The 17,897-nt window shown below is 40.5% G+C and overlaps 1 protein-coding gene across 5 annotated transcripts in view; it reads right to left on the bottom strand.

Moving 5' to 3' along the window:
- MSRA (methionine sulfoxide reductase A) overlaps positions 1 to 17,664 on the bottom strand; it is a 426,874-nt gene extending 409,210 nt beyond the window's left edge. For 2 of the 5 annotated variants that reach the window (XM_045078389.1, XM_004766051.3), the window contains exon 1: positions 17,318 to 17,663. In XM_045078389.1, coding sequence (XP_044934324.1) covers positions 17,318 to 17,453 — 136 coding nt within the window. In that variant the 5' untranslated portion in view covers positions 17,454 to 17,663. Of the gene's footprint in view, positions 1 to 15,318; positions 15,418 to 17,317 lie in introns of all 5 variants that reach the window. The other 3 variants (XM_045078388.1, XM_004766048.3, XM_004766049.3) reach the window with 3 other exon arrangements.
- Positions 17,665 to 17,897: the final 233 nt, after the last annotated feature.

Here is a 17,897-nt window from a genome sequence, read left to right as displayed (position 1 = left end):
AATCATGTAAAATTGGTGCATATGCTGATAAGTAAACTTCAACAATCCCCAATGAAATGACTTCTCTGCTATCAAGGTAAGTTTACTATATTATTAATGACTTCTGATCAGCAGTAAGGGAGACTAAATGTTTCAAAATGTTAGACCTACCCTGCCAAAGCAAAGCACAGTTTCACAATAATCCAGCAACTTTGATGCTTGTTCATACTAACACAGTGAGAATTATTCAGATAATGTGAGGTTTTTACCATTGTTTTAGTTTGATTGTTACATCACTGTTGTTACAGCTACACTTTGCCACAATGAGCTACATTAAATACTGATACAACGAAAATTCATTAGATTTAAGAGTCGTTTTTCATCTTAAAAGATAAATTAGAATGTGCCCCTAATTGCAGCACTGCTACTTAAAAAAAAAAAAAAAAAAAAAAAAAATGGGCTGCAGGCCAAATCTGGCCCACAGGCCTATTTTGCCAAACTCTGGTTTACAGCAAAGGTGCTAAAACTTTTTAGTCCAGTTCATCAAATTTAAGTGGGTCAAACAGACCTCTGTGTCCTCAGAACAAACAATACCATAACTAGCCTGCCAAGCTGTACCTAGAAACCAATCCAAATGTCCTGGCAAGCATCAAAGACTCACAGGATGTTTATATTTCATGGATATGATGCTTACCATCTGCCTACCTGACCCTCTGACATCCCCCCCGCTAAAATATACATCATCACAGAAGCTACATTCTTTTCATTTTCCTTTCTGATCCAAACTCCCTACCTTAGAACAACTTCAAGGCACTGCATAACTTAACACAAACTTTATCCCCTTTGGCTAGATTTTACAAGGAAGGTATTCATAAGTCATTACCATACATATGACGCATACCATGATTACTAAACATATCTATAGTACTACTGGAGCCAAACACTTACTAACTGATACAAAGTTTGCCTTTGTTTTGTTTTGTTCTAATAAACTAGAGTACATATATACCATGGGATATTATGCAGCCATTAAAAACAACATATAAATTTTTAGCAAACTAGGGATAGAGAGGAACTTCTTCCACCTGATAAAAGAATACAGGGGCATCTGGGTGGGTTGAGCCTCTGCCTTTGGCTCAGGTCATGGTCTCAGGGCACTGGGATCAAGCCCTGCATCAGGCTCTCTGCTCAGTGGGGAGCCTGCTTCCTCCTCTCTCTCTCTCCCTCTCTCTCTCTCTCTCTCTCTCTCTCTGCCTGCCACTCTGCCTACTTGTGATCTCTCTCTGTCAAATAAATAAATAAAATCTTAAAAAAAAAAAAAGTACCAAAAAAAAAACCCACAAAAAACCCTATAGCTAATATGATAATTAATGGTGAGAAACTAGATGCTTTTCCATTAAAATCAGAACAAAGCAAGGATGTCCCCTCTCACTACTCCTAATCAACATCATACTTAGAAGTACTAACTAATGTGATAAGAAAAAGAAAACCTGGGATACAGTTTGTGAAGAAAGAAATAAAACTATCTTTGTTCACAGATGACATGACTGTCTATGCAGAAAATCCCAAAGAATTAACAAACAAACTTCCAGAACAGCTAAGTGATTACAGGAAGGTTATACAAGGATACAAGGTTATACAAGGATACAAGGTTAATATACAAAAGTTAACTGTTTCCTCACATGCCAGTGATGACCAACTAGAATTTGAAATTAAAAAAAAAAAAAAATTTACTTTAGTGCCAAAAGAAAGGAAATACTGAGATAAATCCAAACAAATCTAACCAAATATGTATACAATCTATATGAGGAAAATTTTAAAAATTCTGATGAAAGGAAATTTTAAAAAGCTAAGTAAATGGAGAGTTATTCCATGTGCATGGGTAAGAAGACTCAATACTGTCAAGTTGTTAGGTCTTTCCAGCTTGATCTATAGATTCAACACAATCTCTATCAAACTCCCATTAAGTTATTTTGTGGATATTGACAAACTGATTCTAAAGTTTATACAAAGAGGGGAGGGAAAAAGGCCAGAGTTGCCAACACAATTAAAGAACAAAGCTAGAGGAGTGAAACTACCCAACTTCAAGAATTATCATAAAGCTATTCTAATCAAAACAGTATGGTATCATCCCAAATGATACCAAAGGAATAGACAAATGGACCAATGAAAATGAACAGAGATCCCAGAAATAGACACACACAAACATAGTCAACTAATGTCTGACAAAGACACAAAGGCCATGCAATGGAGAAAAACAGTCTTTTTAACAAATGGTACTGAAACAGTTGGACACTCATGTGCAAAAAATATAATTTTTAAAAATTTAATCTAGACCCAGATCTTACATCTCTCACAAAAACTAGTTCAAAATTTAAAATGCAAACCTACAGCTCTTGGATGGTTGAGTTGTTAAGTACCTGCCTTTGGCTCAGTGTCCTCGGATCAAGCCCTGCATTGGGCTCCCTGCTCAGCAGGAAGTCTGCTTCTCCCTCTCCCACTCCCCCTGCTTGTGTTTCCTCTCTCACTGTCTCTCTCTCTGTCAAATAAATAAAATCTTTAAAAAACTAAATAAATAAAAAATAAAATGCAAACCTATAAAACTTTCACAAAGTAAAACAGGAGAAAATTTGGGTGATCTTAGGTTTGGCAATGATTTTTTAGATGCTTCACTAAAGTTCAATCCACAGAAGAAAAAACTGGTAAATTGAACTTCATTAAAATTAAAAATGTCTGCTCTACAAAAGATACTGTCAAAAGCGTAAGAAACCAAGCCACAGATTGGGAGAAAATATTTGCAAAAGACACCTGATAAAGGACTGCTATACCAAATATATGAAGAATTCTAAAACTCAACAATAAGAAAATTATCCAATTTAAAAATGAACCAAAGTCAAGAATGGACATTTCACCAAAGAAGATATACAAATGGTAAATAAGCATATGAAAAGATGTTCATCATCATATGTCATTAGGGAAGTTCAAAATAAAATAAGGCAGCCACTATATACCTACTAAAATGGCTAAAATCCAAAATACTGAAACACCAAATGCTGACAAGGATGTAAAGTAACAGGAACTCCCATTCACTGGTGGTAAGAATACAAAATGGAATAAGCAGTTTGAATACAGTTTGGCAGTTTCTATAAAATGAAACATACTCATACCACATGATTCAAGAATCATGCTTCTTGGTATTTACCCAGAGAAGCTAAAAACATGTCCACATAAAATTTGTAGTAGTAGTCTTATTCATATTTATTCATAATTACTGAAACTTGGAAGCAACCAAGATACTCTTTAGTAGGTAAATGGCTAACCAAATTGTAGTACACTCATACAAGGGAATATTATTCAGCACTGAAAAGAAATGAGCTATGAAGACAGGGAGGAACCCTCAATGCGTACTGCTAAGAAGAAGCCAATCTGAAAGGATACATACTCTGTGATTCCATATATATGACATTTTTGGAAAAGCAAAACTATGAAGGCAGTAAAAAGATAAGTGGTTGCCAGGGGTTCAGTAGGGAGAGAAAAATAGGCAAAATGCAGGGGACTTTAAGAGCAGTAAGACTATTTTGTATGATACTCTAATGATAGGATACACATCATTATAGATTGGTCAAACACACAGAATATAAAAAATAAATAATGAACCCTAATGTAAAGTATGGGCTTTGGTTAATAATAGAGTACCAATACTGGCTCATCGACAGCAAATGTACCACACTACTGCTAAATGTTAATACAAGAAACCTGGGGTGAGGGAGCATGTATATATGGGAACCCTCTGGACTTCCCACTCAGTTTTCCTACAAACCTAAAACTGCTCAAGGAAATAAAGTCCATTAATTTTTTAAAATACAATATTTTGAGATGTACCAACTACTTGCAGGTATTTCCACAATGTACTAATAAGTGAGAAGAGTAAGATTCAGAGAATATAGGCTGATCCACTTTTATAATACCCCGACAATGTTTTGGACACTGGTTACTTAGAAAGTTGGGAGAAGAAAATAAAAATAATTAAAAACATACTGACCAATCCAACTTTGACAAAAATATAAATAAAAATCTGAGATTTAAGTAGTAAAGGCACTGGGGCAAGAAGAAGCCATCTCATTTAGATTGCTTGGCCTCACCACCAGCCCACTCTGTGGGAAGAGCCCAGTACCAGATTCACTGGGTAGATTGAGACTACTACTAACTTGAGATTCAGGGAAGAGACTGCTTGTTTCCTTTCCTTTTAAAAAAAAAAAAAAAAGATTTTTTTATTTATTTGACAGAGATCACAAGTAGGCAGAGAGGCAGGGAAAGAGAGAGGGGTCAGCAGGCTCCCCGCTGAGCAGAGAGCCCAATGCAGGGCTAGATCCCAGGCTCCTGAGACCATGACCTGAGACAAAGGCAGAGGCTTTAAAAATTATATCAACTTTACCAACCATCCTGCAAGTTCCAAAGCAAACATATCCATAAAATGAAGCCTAGACCTCAGCTTTTTAAAGAATCTCCTTATCCTGAGAAAGAAAAAAACTGTCAGGTTTTTCATGAACCAAAATAGTTCAGTCCTAAGTTCCAGCATTATATGAATAGAAATCTCTTGGTTCGTTTCTTGCCCCTGGAAATTCATATTGAAATTTATACAGCTTATTCCTTAAATTGGGTGTGTGTTGCCCCAAAAGGACTGCAGGGTGACACAATCTTATTTGCCCCAACTCCTAATTTTCATCAGAAAATAATTATTCCTTTCTATTCCATTTAACGAAATAAATCCACAGAGCTTCATAGTATGAGCATAATGCTGAAGAAAAAGAAAAAAGTGTTGTTTTTCAGTTTCTTAAAATAAAAAGTTGTCTGCAAGGGGCTCCTCAAACCTTTTTTACATTCGGAGGCAGTTGGGTGCAGTTTCTACTCTTGGAGGTATGCGGTCTCCCAGCAACCTGCCTCTGGTTGTCAGGGAGAGCCCCCGCCTAAGCTCCGGTTGTTATCAGGCCTGCTGCAGTCCTCGGTGGGGGCAGCGGGGAGCTCTGTGAGGAGCTTCTTCAAGCCAGTGCACACATCTCGGTGTGCAAGGAATGCTAAGTGGTTAGCTAGGAACTCTGGAGACCAGCAGGAGTTGCTGCAGAGGGCTGACTGCTGGATGACGTAGCTCTTTAGGAATTGGCTCTTAAGAAGAGATAAGGAAATAGAGGTTTTCAGCAATGCAGTGTTTTCTCTGGGGCTCTATTTGACAGCTGGCTACTCCATTCTGCAAACTCTAACATGGTTTTCTTTTCATCTGCTAACTACAGTACATTCAGGATTTTTTACTTTAGCTTTCATTTTCTCCAGCTGGAAAGCTATGAATTCCCTCACAGTATTTCATTTTCATGACTCTTGCCTTTTGGGTAAAATCTCTTAAAATATCATCTTTTTGTTGTTGTTGTTAGTTAGACAAAGAATAAGTTCCGGTCTCATGTGAACAATGCTTTTTAATTTTTCACACTGCATTTGACTTAAGCCAAGTATAAATTACCTAACAGCAAACTACAAATAAAAATAATCAAAGGTAAAATACGAAAAAGTTACAGAAGAAAATTCAACACTAATGTTATTACTTTGCCATGGTAACATTTTCAAAAGAATTCATTTTCTATACATGCTCCGGGAAGACATTCAATGTTTCCCAATTTTATCCTTCATTTTAAAAAAATGTAATGATAATATATTCATTGGAACATATTGTAACTCTGCATTTCTTCCAGTTTCACTATTACCAGTCTTTCCTACATTATAATGCAAATTTAATACACTTATTCAACAACAAGCTAGTGGATCAGAAATATACCCTGCTGAGAAACACTGTAGATACCCTCACACAAAATCATACAAAAGCCCTACAGAAATATAAGGGACCATGTTTCTCTTTATGAAGGACAATAACCTTATTTGACCTTTTATAAGAGACCAAGCTTACAGAAGAGATCCCAGCTAACCCAGAGGATATGCTGGTCTTGGGTCAAGGTAAAGTCAAGCATCTGGCATTGTTAAAAAATAAAACAAGACATTTGGCTCAAAATGGAATCACTTAGGTGGAGACCTACATCACCAAACCAAGACTTAACTTAGGTACAGTTTTGGCTCTCCCAGAAATGAAATTCTAAACCAGTCAGTCCATCAGTAATTGCCTGATCAACACCAGTTAAGTAGTCTGCCATTACAAGGACATATCCTTGTAATAACCAATGTGCTTTTTACCTAATCTAACTTCCTTGTTGCCATTCCCTTCACCTATAAAAGTCCTTCATTTTTGTACAAGCTTCTTGGAGCTCCTTTCTGTCTGTTAGATTGGATGCTGCCCAATTCAAGTCAACTTTGGCTCAAAGAAACTCAAAAAAATGTAATGTGCCTCAGTTTACCTTTTAACAGGATCCTGAATAAAAGTCATCAAGTATCTATGTCACCAAAAAGGAAGGGCACTTTGGTGGGACATCCAGGAGAAAGACACCAGAAAACCAAGCAGCAGCTTAGCCATCGTAACCGAGACCCTTGGCCCATGCCAGCAGGGCACCATACCCAGACTGAGCTCAGGAACCACCAGGGAGAAGAAGAGCAATCCCTGACCTCCAAAGAGACTAAAGGGTTTCAACTTTCACCTCCCTGAGAAGACACAATAAAAGTGCATAACGAGGCCCCAGAGCTATCACTCCACATCAAACTCTTAAGAGCAAAGCTGAAACCACCCCCACAAGGTAGCATGGAAGGGGAAGAACTGAGCTGAGCCTTGGAAGATCCGAGAAGATTTAGATGGGCTGTGAGAAAGAAAGCAAACGTCCTAGAAGGAAGGAACAAAGAGTAGAGTCGGGGTGGGGGGCGGGCAGCGGTGGCGTACAGAGATCAGGAACACCGAGGTTAGCAGCAAGGTAGAGGAAGTTTCTAACTCCAGAATGAAGAGTGTCATCATGTTAGCTAGGGTGCAACAGAAGTTACTCAAATCAAATGGCTGCAAGCTATCAGTAGAAGGGAGGAGAAGGGAAGGACAAAAGCAGGGAAGGAACGGGTTCTGTTTTTGAAAACTGGCAGTTCCTGCCAAGGAGATGAGCTAGGTAGGTGAGCCTGATAGCCCCATGCATGAGCCAGCTGGAGTGGGCTGGGAGCTGAGGACTTGTGCAGAAGCCCCCACGCTGTCCTGAGTCACCTTTAGCTCATTATAATACTAGGATCTCCTTCTATGAGTGGAGCTTCCTGCCATTTTTTGAGCAATGTGTGCACTAGCATGTTGACATGCTAGGCATGAGCAACTGAACCAAGGGCCTAAGAACAGAAGAAGTGTAAGTTCCTTAATGCATATGCAAGCTCCCTGCTCCCACCCTCAAACACTGAATAAAAGCTTCCTGGGCTAACCCCATGGGGAGGCAGTGCTTTGAGAGCTATCTCCTTGTCTCCTTGCTTAGAGTTCTTCGCGTTCAACACTTCCTTGGGTTGTGTTCAATTTGATGCACCCGAGTTCACGCCGATTTGATGCACAATCACAACACCGATCACTACAGTCACCATTATTTCCCAAGCAGTGATAGTACAAAATTTAAGGTTTAAACAGATGTTTGATAGTGGTGGTCACAGCAGACTGAGGAGAATGAAGGCAGAGACCAAGCGAAGTGTGATGGTTCTTTTATGTGTCAGTTTGACTGAGCTAATGGATGCCCAGATGGCTGGTAAAACCTTATTTCAGGGTGTGCCTGTGAAGGTACTTCTGGATGAGATTAGCATTGGAATGGGTACACTGGGTAAAAACGATGATGCCCATCAGGTTGGGGAGACCCCATCCAATCTGATCAGATTAGAACAAAAAGGTAGGAAAAGGGTGAATGTGCTCTCTCTGCTTGAAATGGGGCTTCCATCTTCTAATGCCCTCGGACCTTAAGACTTGGGACTAGGACTTACACCACTGGCTCCCCCAGTTCTCAGAACTTCAGATCTAGACTAGAACCACATCACCAGCTATCCTGGGCCTCCAGCTTACAGAGGGCAGATCCTGGACTTCTCAGCTTCCATTACCATGTGAGCCAATCCCTCATAATGAATTTCCATAATATATCTATATAGACATATAGATATATAGATATCCCACTGCTTATGTTTCTCTGGAGAACCCTCACTAAGAGAAGACAAGGGACAATCAAGACTTATTGGAAGAGGGACATATTAAATACAAAGCCAGGTTCAGAAATGAATACACCTAAGGTTTGAGGGACTTGAGGGTATAGCAGTGCCATTGACTGAAATGGAGAAATTAAAATACGTACCCAATGTTTTGAAGGCAAAATGGTAAGTCTGATTTTAGAAGTTTAGAACCATTCTAAACTTCCAAACTTCACATCCTAGAAGTTCATGGGAAAATGGAAATGGAAAAGCAGAACTCTTGCAAGATGAGATCCAGAAGTCAGGAGCCCTCCGCAGGCCAGAGCGGCTAGAAAGAAGCTGGCCATGAAAAGAGGAGTAGAAAGAGCAAAGCAGCAGTAAAAGGAGGGAAGTGAAGTGGGCGATGCCAGCAAATGCCAATTCTGCTTATTCAAAGATAAGACCTTTGTCAGGTATCACCAACCTCTTACTAACTCTTAGCTTAGATGCAAGTTTAAAAAAAGGAGCCACTAAATCATGACAAACCCAGGCCCAGCTGAAGTCTGCTGTAACAAAATCTCTGGGAAGCCTGGTAGAAACTCAGTTCTGTGAAGCCAAGCCTAGACTGATGCTCTGAACTCAGGAAAGAGAAACAGCAAGTAAAAAAAACTGCCATCGTGTAACAGGGTAGATGGGACACTCAAGTATGGCCAACTCCTCATCACATACATTTCCATTTGGCTGCAGAAATTCTGTCCAGCTAATAAAGTTTTCTGGTATGGGAGGAAAATCCTTTAACATTTTGGAAACCAGCAAACATTGACAATCCCAAGGCCCCAAAACCCTACCCTTCCTGTCTTCCTCAGTACACTGTTCTCTCCATTTTGCATTCAGACATTAATTGACTACCTACTATGTGCCATTATACATAATATGTGGATGTCTATTACATACGCTACTGCTCATAGGGGTCCACTTCTCAGAGCTCACAACCTAAGATGCTACAGTCATTCCGCAAGTATTTACTGTCAGCCTGCTGTGTTTCGGGTGGCAGGAGAAGGCATCTGACCATCTACCAAGGCAGCAGGGGTGATGGTTGGCAAGACACTGGGGTCTATGAAGGGGCAGACCAAGCCCAGCAAAGAGGCTCCTCTCTGGTTCTTGCTAAGGGCATGGAGCCCACTGGCTCTCTTGGGGCCCATGTCACAGCCTGGTGTCTCCTCATCCAAACAGCTTCCCATTTCTCACCTCAGCTGTCCTCACTCTCCTCCCTCCCCCAGCTGAAGTAGGGACTCACTGCCACCCCGATCCTGAAAGAAGCAGGCCATGGTCCCCCATAGGCTGTACTAAGCAGGACACCTCTTTCCCAACCACTGCGGCAGATTCCTAGCAAGTCCCTGCTTAGAGATTTAAAGATGAGGAGATCCTCATCATTCATCCTGGCCAACAGAAAAGTTTACTACCAGTGACAAAAGTAACTGAGAAGAAAGTCTGAAATCAGTCCAGATCTATTACTATTAGTGAAAAACCAATTTTGAATATATACCTCAGGGACAAAAGATCAGCTATGTTAGCTTCTCTGTATCACAATGGCTAAAAAAGGTCAAACAAAAAGACCACCTTCAACCAGCATTAGTCATACTTTCCCCAATATCCACAAACCATAAATGAGTGCCTGATGTTGGTAGTATCCTCCGTGAAATACTACAGACTAAAAGATAAAACAGTATCAACCATAGCCAGCCCCTCCCTTCAAGGAGTAAAGGATGGCCCCTCCCTCTGGACAGCCACATTTCAAGGGAGCTCCCCTTCATATGAGGACACAAGACAGATTTAATAACCTGGGTAGCAGCACGACATCTAAGTAACAATGAAAAATCCAAAAGGAGGATTCATGAAACCGTATATCATTACTTGTCCAGAAGAAAAGAAAGGGATTGGGGCCCATGCATGGTTCAGCTGGTTAAGCATCTGCCTTCGACTCAGGTCATGATCCCAGGATCCTGGAATCAAGCCTGCATCATGCTCAATGGGGAGCCTGCTTCCCCCTCTCCTCCAGCTTGTGTTCTCTCTGTGTCAAATAAATAAAATCTTTAAAAAAGAAAGAAAGAAAGAGAGGAAGGAAGGAAGGAAGGAAGGAAGGAAGGAAGGAAGGAAGAAGGAAGGGAGGGGAGGGGAGGGGAGGGGAAGGAGGGAAGGAAAGAAAAGAAAGGAAAAAAGAGAAAGAAAGAAAAGGGAAGAGAAGAGGATCAGTTAGGTTGGAGAAAAAAGGGATGCATTTATAGGAGAAACAGAATCCAGTCAGGGCAAGTTTTGAGGATGAGGTATGATAAGGATCTATGAAAGGGGCGCCTGAGTGGCTAAGTGGGTTAAAGTCTCTGCCTTCAGCTCAAGTCATGGTCTCAGGGTCCTGGGATCGAGCCCCGCATCAGGCTCTCTGCTCAGCAGGGAGCCTGCTTCCCTTCCTCTCTGTCTGCCTCTCTGCCTACTTGTGATCTCGATCTCTCTCTCTCTGTCTCTCTCTCTCTCTCTGTGTCAAATAAATAAGTAAAATATTTTTTTAAAAAAAGAATAGGGCGCCTGGGTGGCTCAGTGGGTTAAGCCGCTGCCTTCGGCTCAGGTCATGATCTCAGGGTCCTGGGATCGAGTCCCGCGTCGGGCTCTCTGCTCGGCAGGGAGCCTGTTTCCTCCTCCTCTCTCTCTCTGCCTGCCTCTCTGCCTACTTGTGATCTCTCTCTGTCAAATGAATGAATAAAATCTTTAAAAAAAAAAAAAAAAATAAAAAAAGAATATATGGAAAATAGTATTTTACCTAAGCAGGCATTTAACAGACATGTAATGAATGACTAAATGAAAACACTGGCATGTGGAACCCACTTGGGTAGAATCACATGAGCAATTCCAGATGCAAAACACTGAAACACATGTTAGTCAGAGGGTGGGATTCTGTAGGGGCACAGCAGGAAGAAAGGCTGGGAAGGTAAGGACCAGATCATGGGAGGTATGGAATACCCTTATCCTAGGGACTTCAGGGAAACACTGAGGGTTCTGAAACAGAGGATAAAATAAAGAGCTTGAAACAAGATGCAAAGAGGAGAAATAATAGTTCTGTGTCCTCCAATTTAGAAATTAATCACACATTGGGGAAAATTTTTCTAAAAGGAAAATTGTTTTCTATCATTTTCTTTTCAAAGTCTATGTACATCACTCAAAATAAAAGAAACACACATAATGCCTTCTACATAATAGTGGAAGGAATTTGTCCCCAAAGATCTTTTCTTTGTATAAATGATGCCACCACAATTGATGCTTCAATAAAAATGAATATTTATGAAATGTAGAATGACTTGGATTAACTTATTCCAATTTCACCCTCTAAATTTAGATTTTTTAAATCACGCCAAAATGTAGATTTTGATTACAAAAGCAAGTTGGGGAAGAAAAAAAGACTTACTTGACAAGAAAAAGAGAGCAAAATTTAAAAAAGAATAAGAACTTGAAATAGGGATGACAAAAGTGATAGAAAGGTGGTCAATTAAACTAAAAACCTCAGAAAGAGATCATCCTCAGAGCAGAGTTATTTAACTCAATAATGCAGTCATGTTACAAGAATCATGAAGGAAAGTCTCCCACTTGTGTGTCCCATCCACCTTTGGCAACCCGCACAGCCCTCTCCCCAGCTATTAGCTTCTTAGCTAACCTTTCAAAGTTTCTTTGTGCATACATCTTATTATTTTCCTCCCTGTTCACACAAAAATTAGCATACCATATTAACACTGTTCCGACCCTGCCTTTTTCACGTAACACTATATCTTGGCAATCTCTCCACACCCATTCATATAGGTTTTTCCACGTTCTTTTTTACAGCTGCATATTCCATTGTGAGGACGAACCACGATTTATTTAACTAGCCCCTATTGATGGGTATTTGGGTCGTTTCCAATCTTCGGTTACTGCAAACAAAGCTGCAGTGAATAACCTGGGATAGTCATCATTTGGCATGCGTGCAAGTGTATCTGTAGGATAAATTCCCAGAATTGAATTCCTGGGTCAAAAGGTATATGCATTTAAATTTTTTATAGATATTGCCAAATTGCCTTCCGTAAGAGGGGAGCCAATTTACACTCTTGCCAGCAATGTACAAGAGTGCCTTTTTCCTTAAGGATTTACCAACAGAATGTACCATCAAAGTTCTGGATTTTTGCCAATCTGAAAAATGAAAAATGGTGTTTGCATCCTCCTCATTATGAGTGAGGTTGAGCACCCCTTTATATGTTTAAGAGCCATTGTACTTGCTTTTCTGTAAACTAACTGTTCATAACCTTGCCTATTTTTCTAACGGATGTTGGTGATTTCTTATTAATTTCTAGGAGCTTCTTACGTATTAGGCAGAATAGTCCTTCACTTGTAAGTTGCAAATATTTACCCCAGTCTGCCTTTTGATTTTGCTTACGGTAATCTTTGCCATGAGAAGATTTTTACTTTGATGTGATCTAATTTATCAGTTTTTTTAAGTCTTCTGATTTTAAAGATTATTATAAAGATTATTTCCTTTAGATTATAAAGGAAATCTCCCTTTATCACACTTGAATTGGTTCATTTTCACATGTAACTAAATGAAAAAAACAGTAGAGTACAGTAGTTAAAATCACAAACTCTAGAGCCAGACAGCCCCCATTCATGTCCCAGCTCCATGACTTATTAGCTATATGACCTTGGATAAGTCACCAAACCCATAAGGGCTTCATTTTCCACATCAATAAAGGGGGTTAATAATAATTACTAACCCAGGGGGTTACTATGAGGATTAAATATCTTAGTAAATGTAAAGTAGTTACTAGAGTGCCTGATATACAGTACACACCCAATTAGCATGAGCTATTATCATCAAATATCTGTTTGGGAAATTATTCTGATTTACGATGTAAACTACAGATCCAACTTTTTTTTTTTTTCCTTATGGCTATCCAGTTTTCCCATAGCTATTTATTATTGAATGGTCCATCTTTTCCCCACTGATTTGAGATATCAACTTTATGATATACTACATTTCCATACATATTTAAAAATTTCTGATCTTTCTATCCTATCCCATGGATCTATTCGTGGACCAGTATCACACTGATTAAGTTATGAAGCTTCACTTTTACTGTGTGGTAGGGCCAGCTGCCCCTCTTTGCTCTTCTTTGACGTCACCATAACTCTTTCTCTTTTCTTTCCATATGATTTTTTTTTTAATTAGTGTGCCTGGCTCTAGAATAAAACAAAAAAATATTAGTACTTTTATTAAAACCATGTTACCTTGATAAATTAACTTACAGGGAGAACTGATATAAGTTTTCTGTTCACTCCTTCTATCCAAGAACTTGGTATGTCTTTACAATTTGTGCAAATCTTCTTTTGTGTCTTTCAGTAGCATTTGGAAGTTTTTTTCACATAGGTCTTGCATATTTCTTGCCAAGTTAATACATAAATTTTAACTTTTTTCATTGCTGTTATAAACGGGGTGTGTTCCTTCATTATATTTTCTAACAAGTTATTTGCATAGAGGAAAGCTACTGGTTGTTTTCTAGTAAGTTGATACCTTACTATTAATTCTCTTAGATTCTCCAGGTATATAATGTCCTGATCTACAAACTAGTGGCAATTTTACATTCTCTCATGTATGCCTATGGGAATGCAAAGTGGTGCAGCCACTGTGGTAAACAGTATGCCTCTGACTCTCGATATTGGCACAGGTCATGATCTCAGGGTTGTGAGTAGCAGAAGTGGCCTGTGAAATTGTCTGAAGATGATGCTTTGAGAGGAGGCAACTCTTTGATGACTTCATTTCTTCTAGAAAAATCATTCTGTTATTTCCAAAACAGAATGGGATCTTTCTTGTATCAATCTGGGTCAATTATATTTGCCTAAAAATTATCTATTCCATCCAAATTTTCAAATTTATTTTCGAAGAGTTAAATAGTCTCTTATGATTCCTTAAGTTTTCTACTTCTATTACTCCCCCTTCTCAGTTCTTATTTTGTGTATTTGTATTTTATTCCTTTTTTATTAGATAGCTACAATGTATAAATTTCATTATTACAGCACAATTATTTTTCAAGAAGCCACTTTGGGGATTACCCATATTCTTCTATTGTTTTTCTATTTATATTTAAAGTTCTTAAAAGAGTACACCAGGAGCAGGTGTTCTACATCTCTTCCCCTCTCCAGATAAAAAAAACACAAGTAATAGTGAACACTACCTAAGACTATAAGCCCAGGAAATCAGAGATTAAATATGAGCTGTCAATGTTATCTTGAATGATATCACCAAATCCCAAACACCTGATCAAAAAAGCAGATTTGCAATATTTCCAAAATGCAAGAAAATAAAAATTTTTAAGGTGCCACTCGAGTAAAATAAAAACTGGGCTTTTACAGGAATTAATTCACTGGAAATAAGATTAGTTCTAACTATAATAAACTTACATTTCAACAGCATGGGTTTTCACTATAAGATTTTCATTATAAGCCTTCCACCTCCTGCCTATCTCTAGCAATTAATTGCCCACCAATTCAGTTCAACAAGCATGAATTCCACTCTTCCTTCAGTCCCAAAGTTCTGTGAGTATTGGTTTATAGACAGGCACTGAAACAGAGAGAGACCACCTCCACATACAAGAACAGGCAAACTATGCATGCCCTGCCAGCCAGCCAGTGCTGTCCAGGACTGCCCATGAACCTGAACACAGTGCGCTTCAAAGGAGCCAGTCCAGTCCAAGTTTAGTTGTGACCAATCACCCAGAACAGGACTCTTCATCTTTTCATTCACTACAGGTAGCCTGGGAGAAATTAAACATTACAGAAATTTGAAGGATTGAATCTTACCCTCTCACAAAGTTGAAATCTACTATTAGGCCATAGTTTATAAAAGGGTGTAAGTTTCCTTAGGAGTACCAAAAAAAAGGTAGGATTAAAGCTACCATGATTAACTCCTCACACCAAAAGTATTGGTAATAGAGCACAAAGACAGAGCTTAGTACTGGGATGAAGCAAAGACACTAAATAGGGCTAAGATCAAAAGGTGATGCTTCTGTCACAGAACTTTTGAAAGTCCGGGTATGATTAACAACAGGCAGAGATAATGAGGAGAAGTGAAGGGCTGCTAAACAGATTGGAGGCTGGGACAGAGAGGAATTTGACTTTCAAAACAGTACTATTAAGTCCATAAGCTTCAAGCGTACAGCCACTAAAACTTACCAAGGAGGTGAAAATCCCCATTTCTGGGGCCAGTCAGAACCTTCACCAACCTGCCAGGGGAAGAGTTGTACCGGGAGTGGGGATTGGAAAGGCCACAATCTAAAATTGAAATATTTGGGGAGGAAAAGAGTTACAACAGCTGAGCAATAAGGACATATGCATTGCATATGCATATGCATTGTAGGCTTGGCCCTCCACCAAAAAAAAAAAAAAAAAAAAAAAATCAGCTTACTGGTCCAGATACAGAGATGTATGCATGGCTGTATAAAAAGAGCCTGGAAGAGAACCAAACCCAGAGGTTTGCCATTAGAGTTACCAGGTGGATGTGACAAATAAATCATTGGTTCATTTCTGCCATGTTGGTTAATCTTTTACCAAAAATGTCATTTATGTATCAGGTAAGTGATGGGGAAGACTTTGATTGAGATTAAGCAAAACTACATTTTGGTCAAAGTTGATCTTGAACCAGTTTGCAAATCTGATCAAGATTTTTGTGTTCATTTGTTGTTTTTTAGATGTATGGGAGGGCATATCAAAGAGAATGTGGTGTGTAAAGAAGTTTAGTACAAGCTGGGGGTGTTCGGCAATGAAAAAGCACTGACTCTAAGTATCCGATTATGAATACTGATTTGTAAAAGAGAATTTATTTTTAAGTTTAAAACTCATTCTCTTAATTTGAATCAAAAATAAACTTTTAGGGCTGCCCTGAGTTGGAGCTGAAGTGGAGGGGGGGACACAGGACGCAGAACTGCTAATGTAGATGGAGGAACAAGTTACAGAGTCCGTTTCCAAACTGCCCCACATCCAAAAAACTTCTACCTTTTCCAAACTCATGCTGATAACCCAGTATCGTGTATGATATTTTCACCTCACTATGACCTCCTCCTATCACTCAATAATTCTTTAAGGGAAAGAAAAACAGAATTCCTAGGAATTTTTAAATGCAGGATTTATCTTGGCATTGAGCCATATGTAAAAGACTAATCACCGTTTAATCCTCCAACAGCTCCAAAGCAATGGTGTACAAACTATGGAGTACATTAGAATCGCCCAGAGGGTTTGTTTAAAACACCAATTGTAGGGACCACGCTTTGAGAAGCACTGCACCAAGATAACGGCAATGGTCCCTTGGTTGGTGGACCTGGGCTGTCTGTGAACTGCTACAGGTCTACGACAGATATTGAGGCTTAAGCTTTATCCAAATGACTTTTAGAGTAGTTTAACATTACTGGGCGCCCAACCATGTGATGATTTTTCTGGCATTTCTTTTTTTCTTATTTTTTTTTTTACTGTATTTTCCAAAAGAGTTGGTATGAGATTTAGAAAATCATTTTTAAGTTTGAAAAGCACAACTCTACAACGGACACTTCCGACTACTGATACACACGGGCAGACCCGCGAGCACTGGGCCAGGGACACCTCCTGCCAATTGGGAGAAACCGGGAACTCAGGGAGGATAGTGGAAGCCTGAGGATAATTCTTCCAACTGGTACAGTGGTCTGAGATACAATTCCAAAACTGCAGTTTTTATCGTTCTGCATCACTGCATTGCTTCCAGTGACAACACAACACGGCACCATCGCGGCTAGCGGCCAGTATCCCAGCCGATCGTACCCCAGAAAAAGAAAAGGGAGGCACAGAAGCCGGCACTGAGGGCACACACACCTGTGAGAAAGAGCGGAAATCGGGTCAGCGCTTTTCCTACCCAAAGATTGGAGCCGCCGATGTATTTGCACTCTAGGTGACTTACATCAACATACTAGATCCCATCAAAGGGCTCGGTGCTGTTTTAGGGGGTAACAAGGCAAACAAAGAAGAAGCTACAACCCACCCGCCCCGGTCGGAGCCTCTCCGCGCCTGCGCAGACCCCAGCCTAAGGAGCCACCCGAGTCGGGTCCTCAGCTCTCTTCCGGGCGGGCCGAGGACGCGCAGCCGCCGGGCTATGACGCGCATGCGCCGCGACGATACCCGTGTCTTCTGCGCGTGCCCGCGTCCTTACCCGCAACGGGGATCGGCTCCTTCCGGCCAGGCAGGGCCTCCTGCGGGCTGACGATCTTAGAGGCGGAGTCGCCCATTCTCGAGCCGGGAAAGAGGCTGTGGAAGAGGTGGCTAGACCTCCTGGCGGCTGAGAGCATGGGCGGGCCGCTGGCCGACGGGCCGCCGAACGGAACGGCGCGGTCGTGAGCGGAGCCGCCGCTGCAGAGTGGGCAGCGGGACCGGCGTGCACTGGGCCGCGCTGCGGGCGGAGTCCGCTGAGGCCGCGTGCGCTGCGGGCTGTGGCCGCTGCCGCCCGGGAACAGAGGTTACCCAAGGCTTGGGCCAGACCGGCAGTGACTGAGGGCGTGTTCTCACCCCTGGGTGGGAGGGGAGACGGCGGGGGTGCCTGGTCCGAGGAGGCAACAGAGAGTATTTCTGGTTTGGCTTTGGTGCAAAGTTTCCAGGCAGAGAACAGGTACACTAATTGCGATACGAAGTACATGCAGCGGCAGAGGCCAGTAATACTAATGCCTAGCCTTTGATTTTAAAGTTCGTTCCCTCCTTAAAAACCTTAGCAGTTGTTCAGTGTGTCCAATAAGGTA

Source organism: Mustela putorius, unplaced genomic scaffold (genome assembly GCF_011764305.1).
Source record: "Mustela putorius furo isolate JIRA1106 unplaced genomic scaffold, ASM1176430v1.1 tig00000242_pilon_pilon_pilon, whole genome shotgun sequence".
NCBI lineage: Eukaryota > Metazoa > Chordata > Mammalia > Carnivora > Mustelidae > Mustela > Mustela putorius.
Note: the sequence above shows the minus strand (reverse complement) of the source record. Positions and strands in the feature narration are given on the sequence as shown.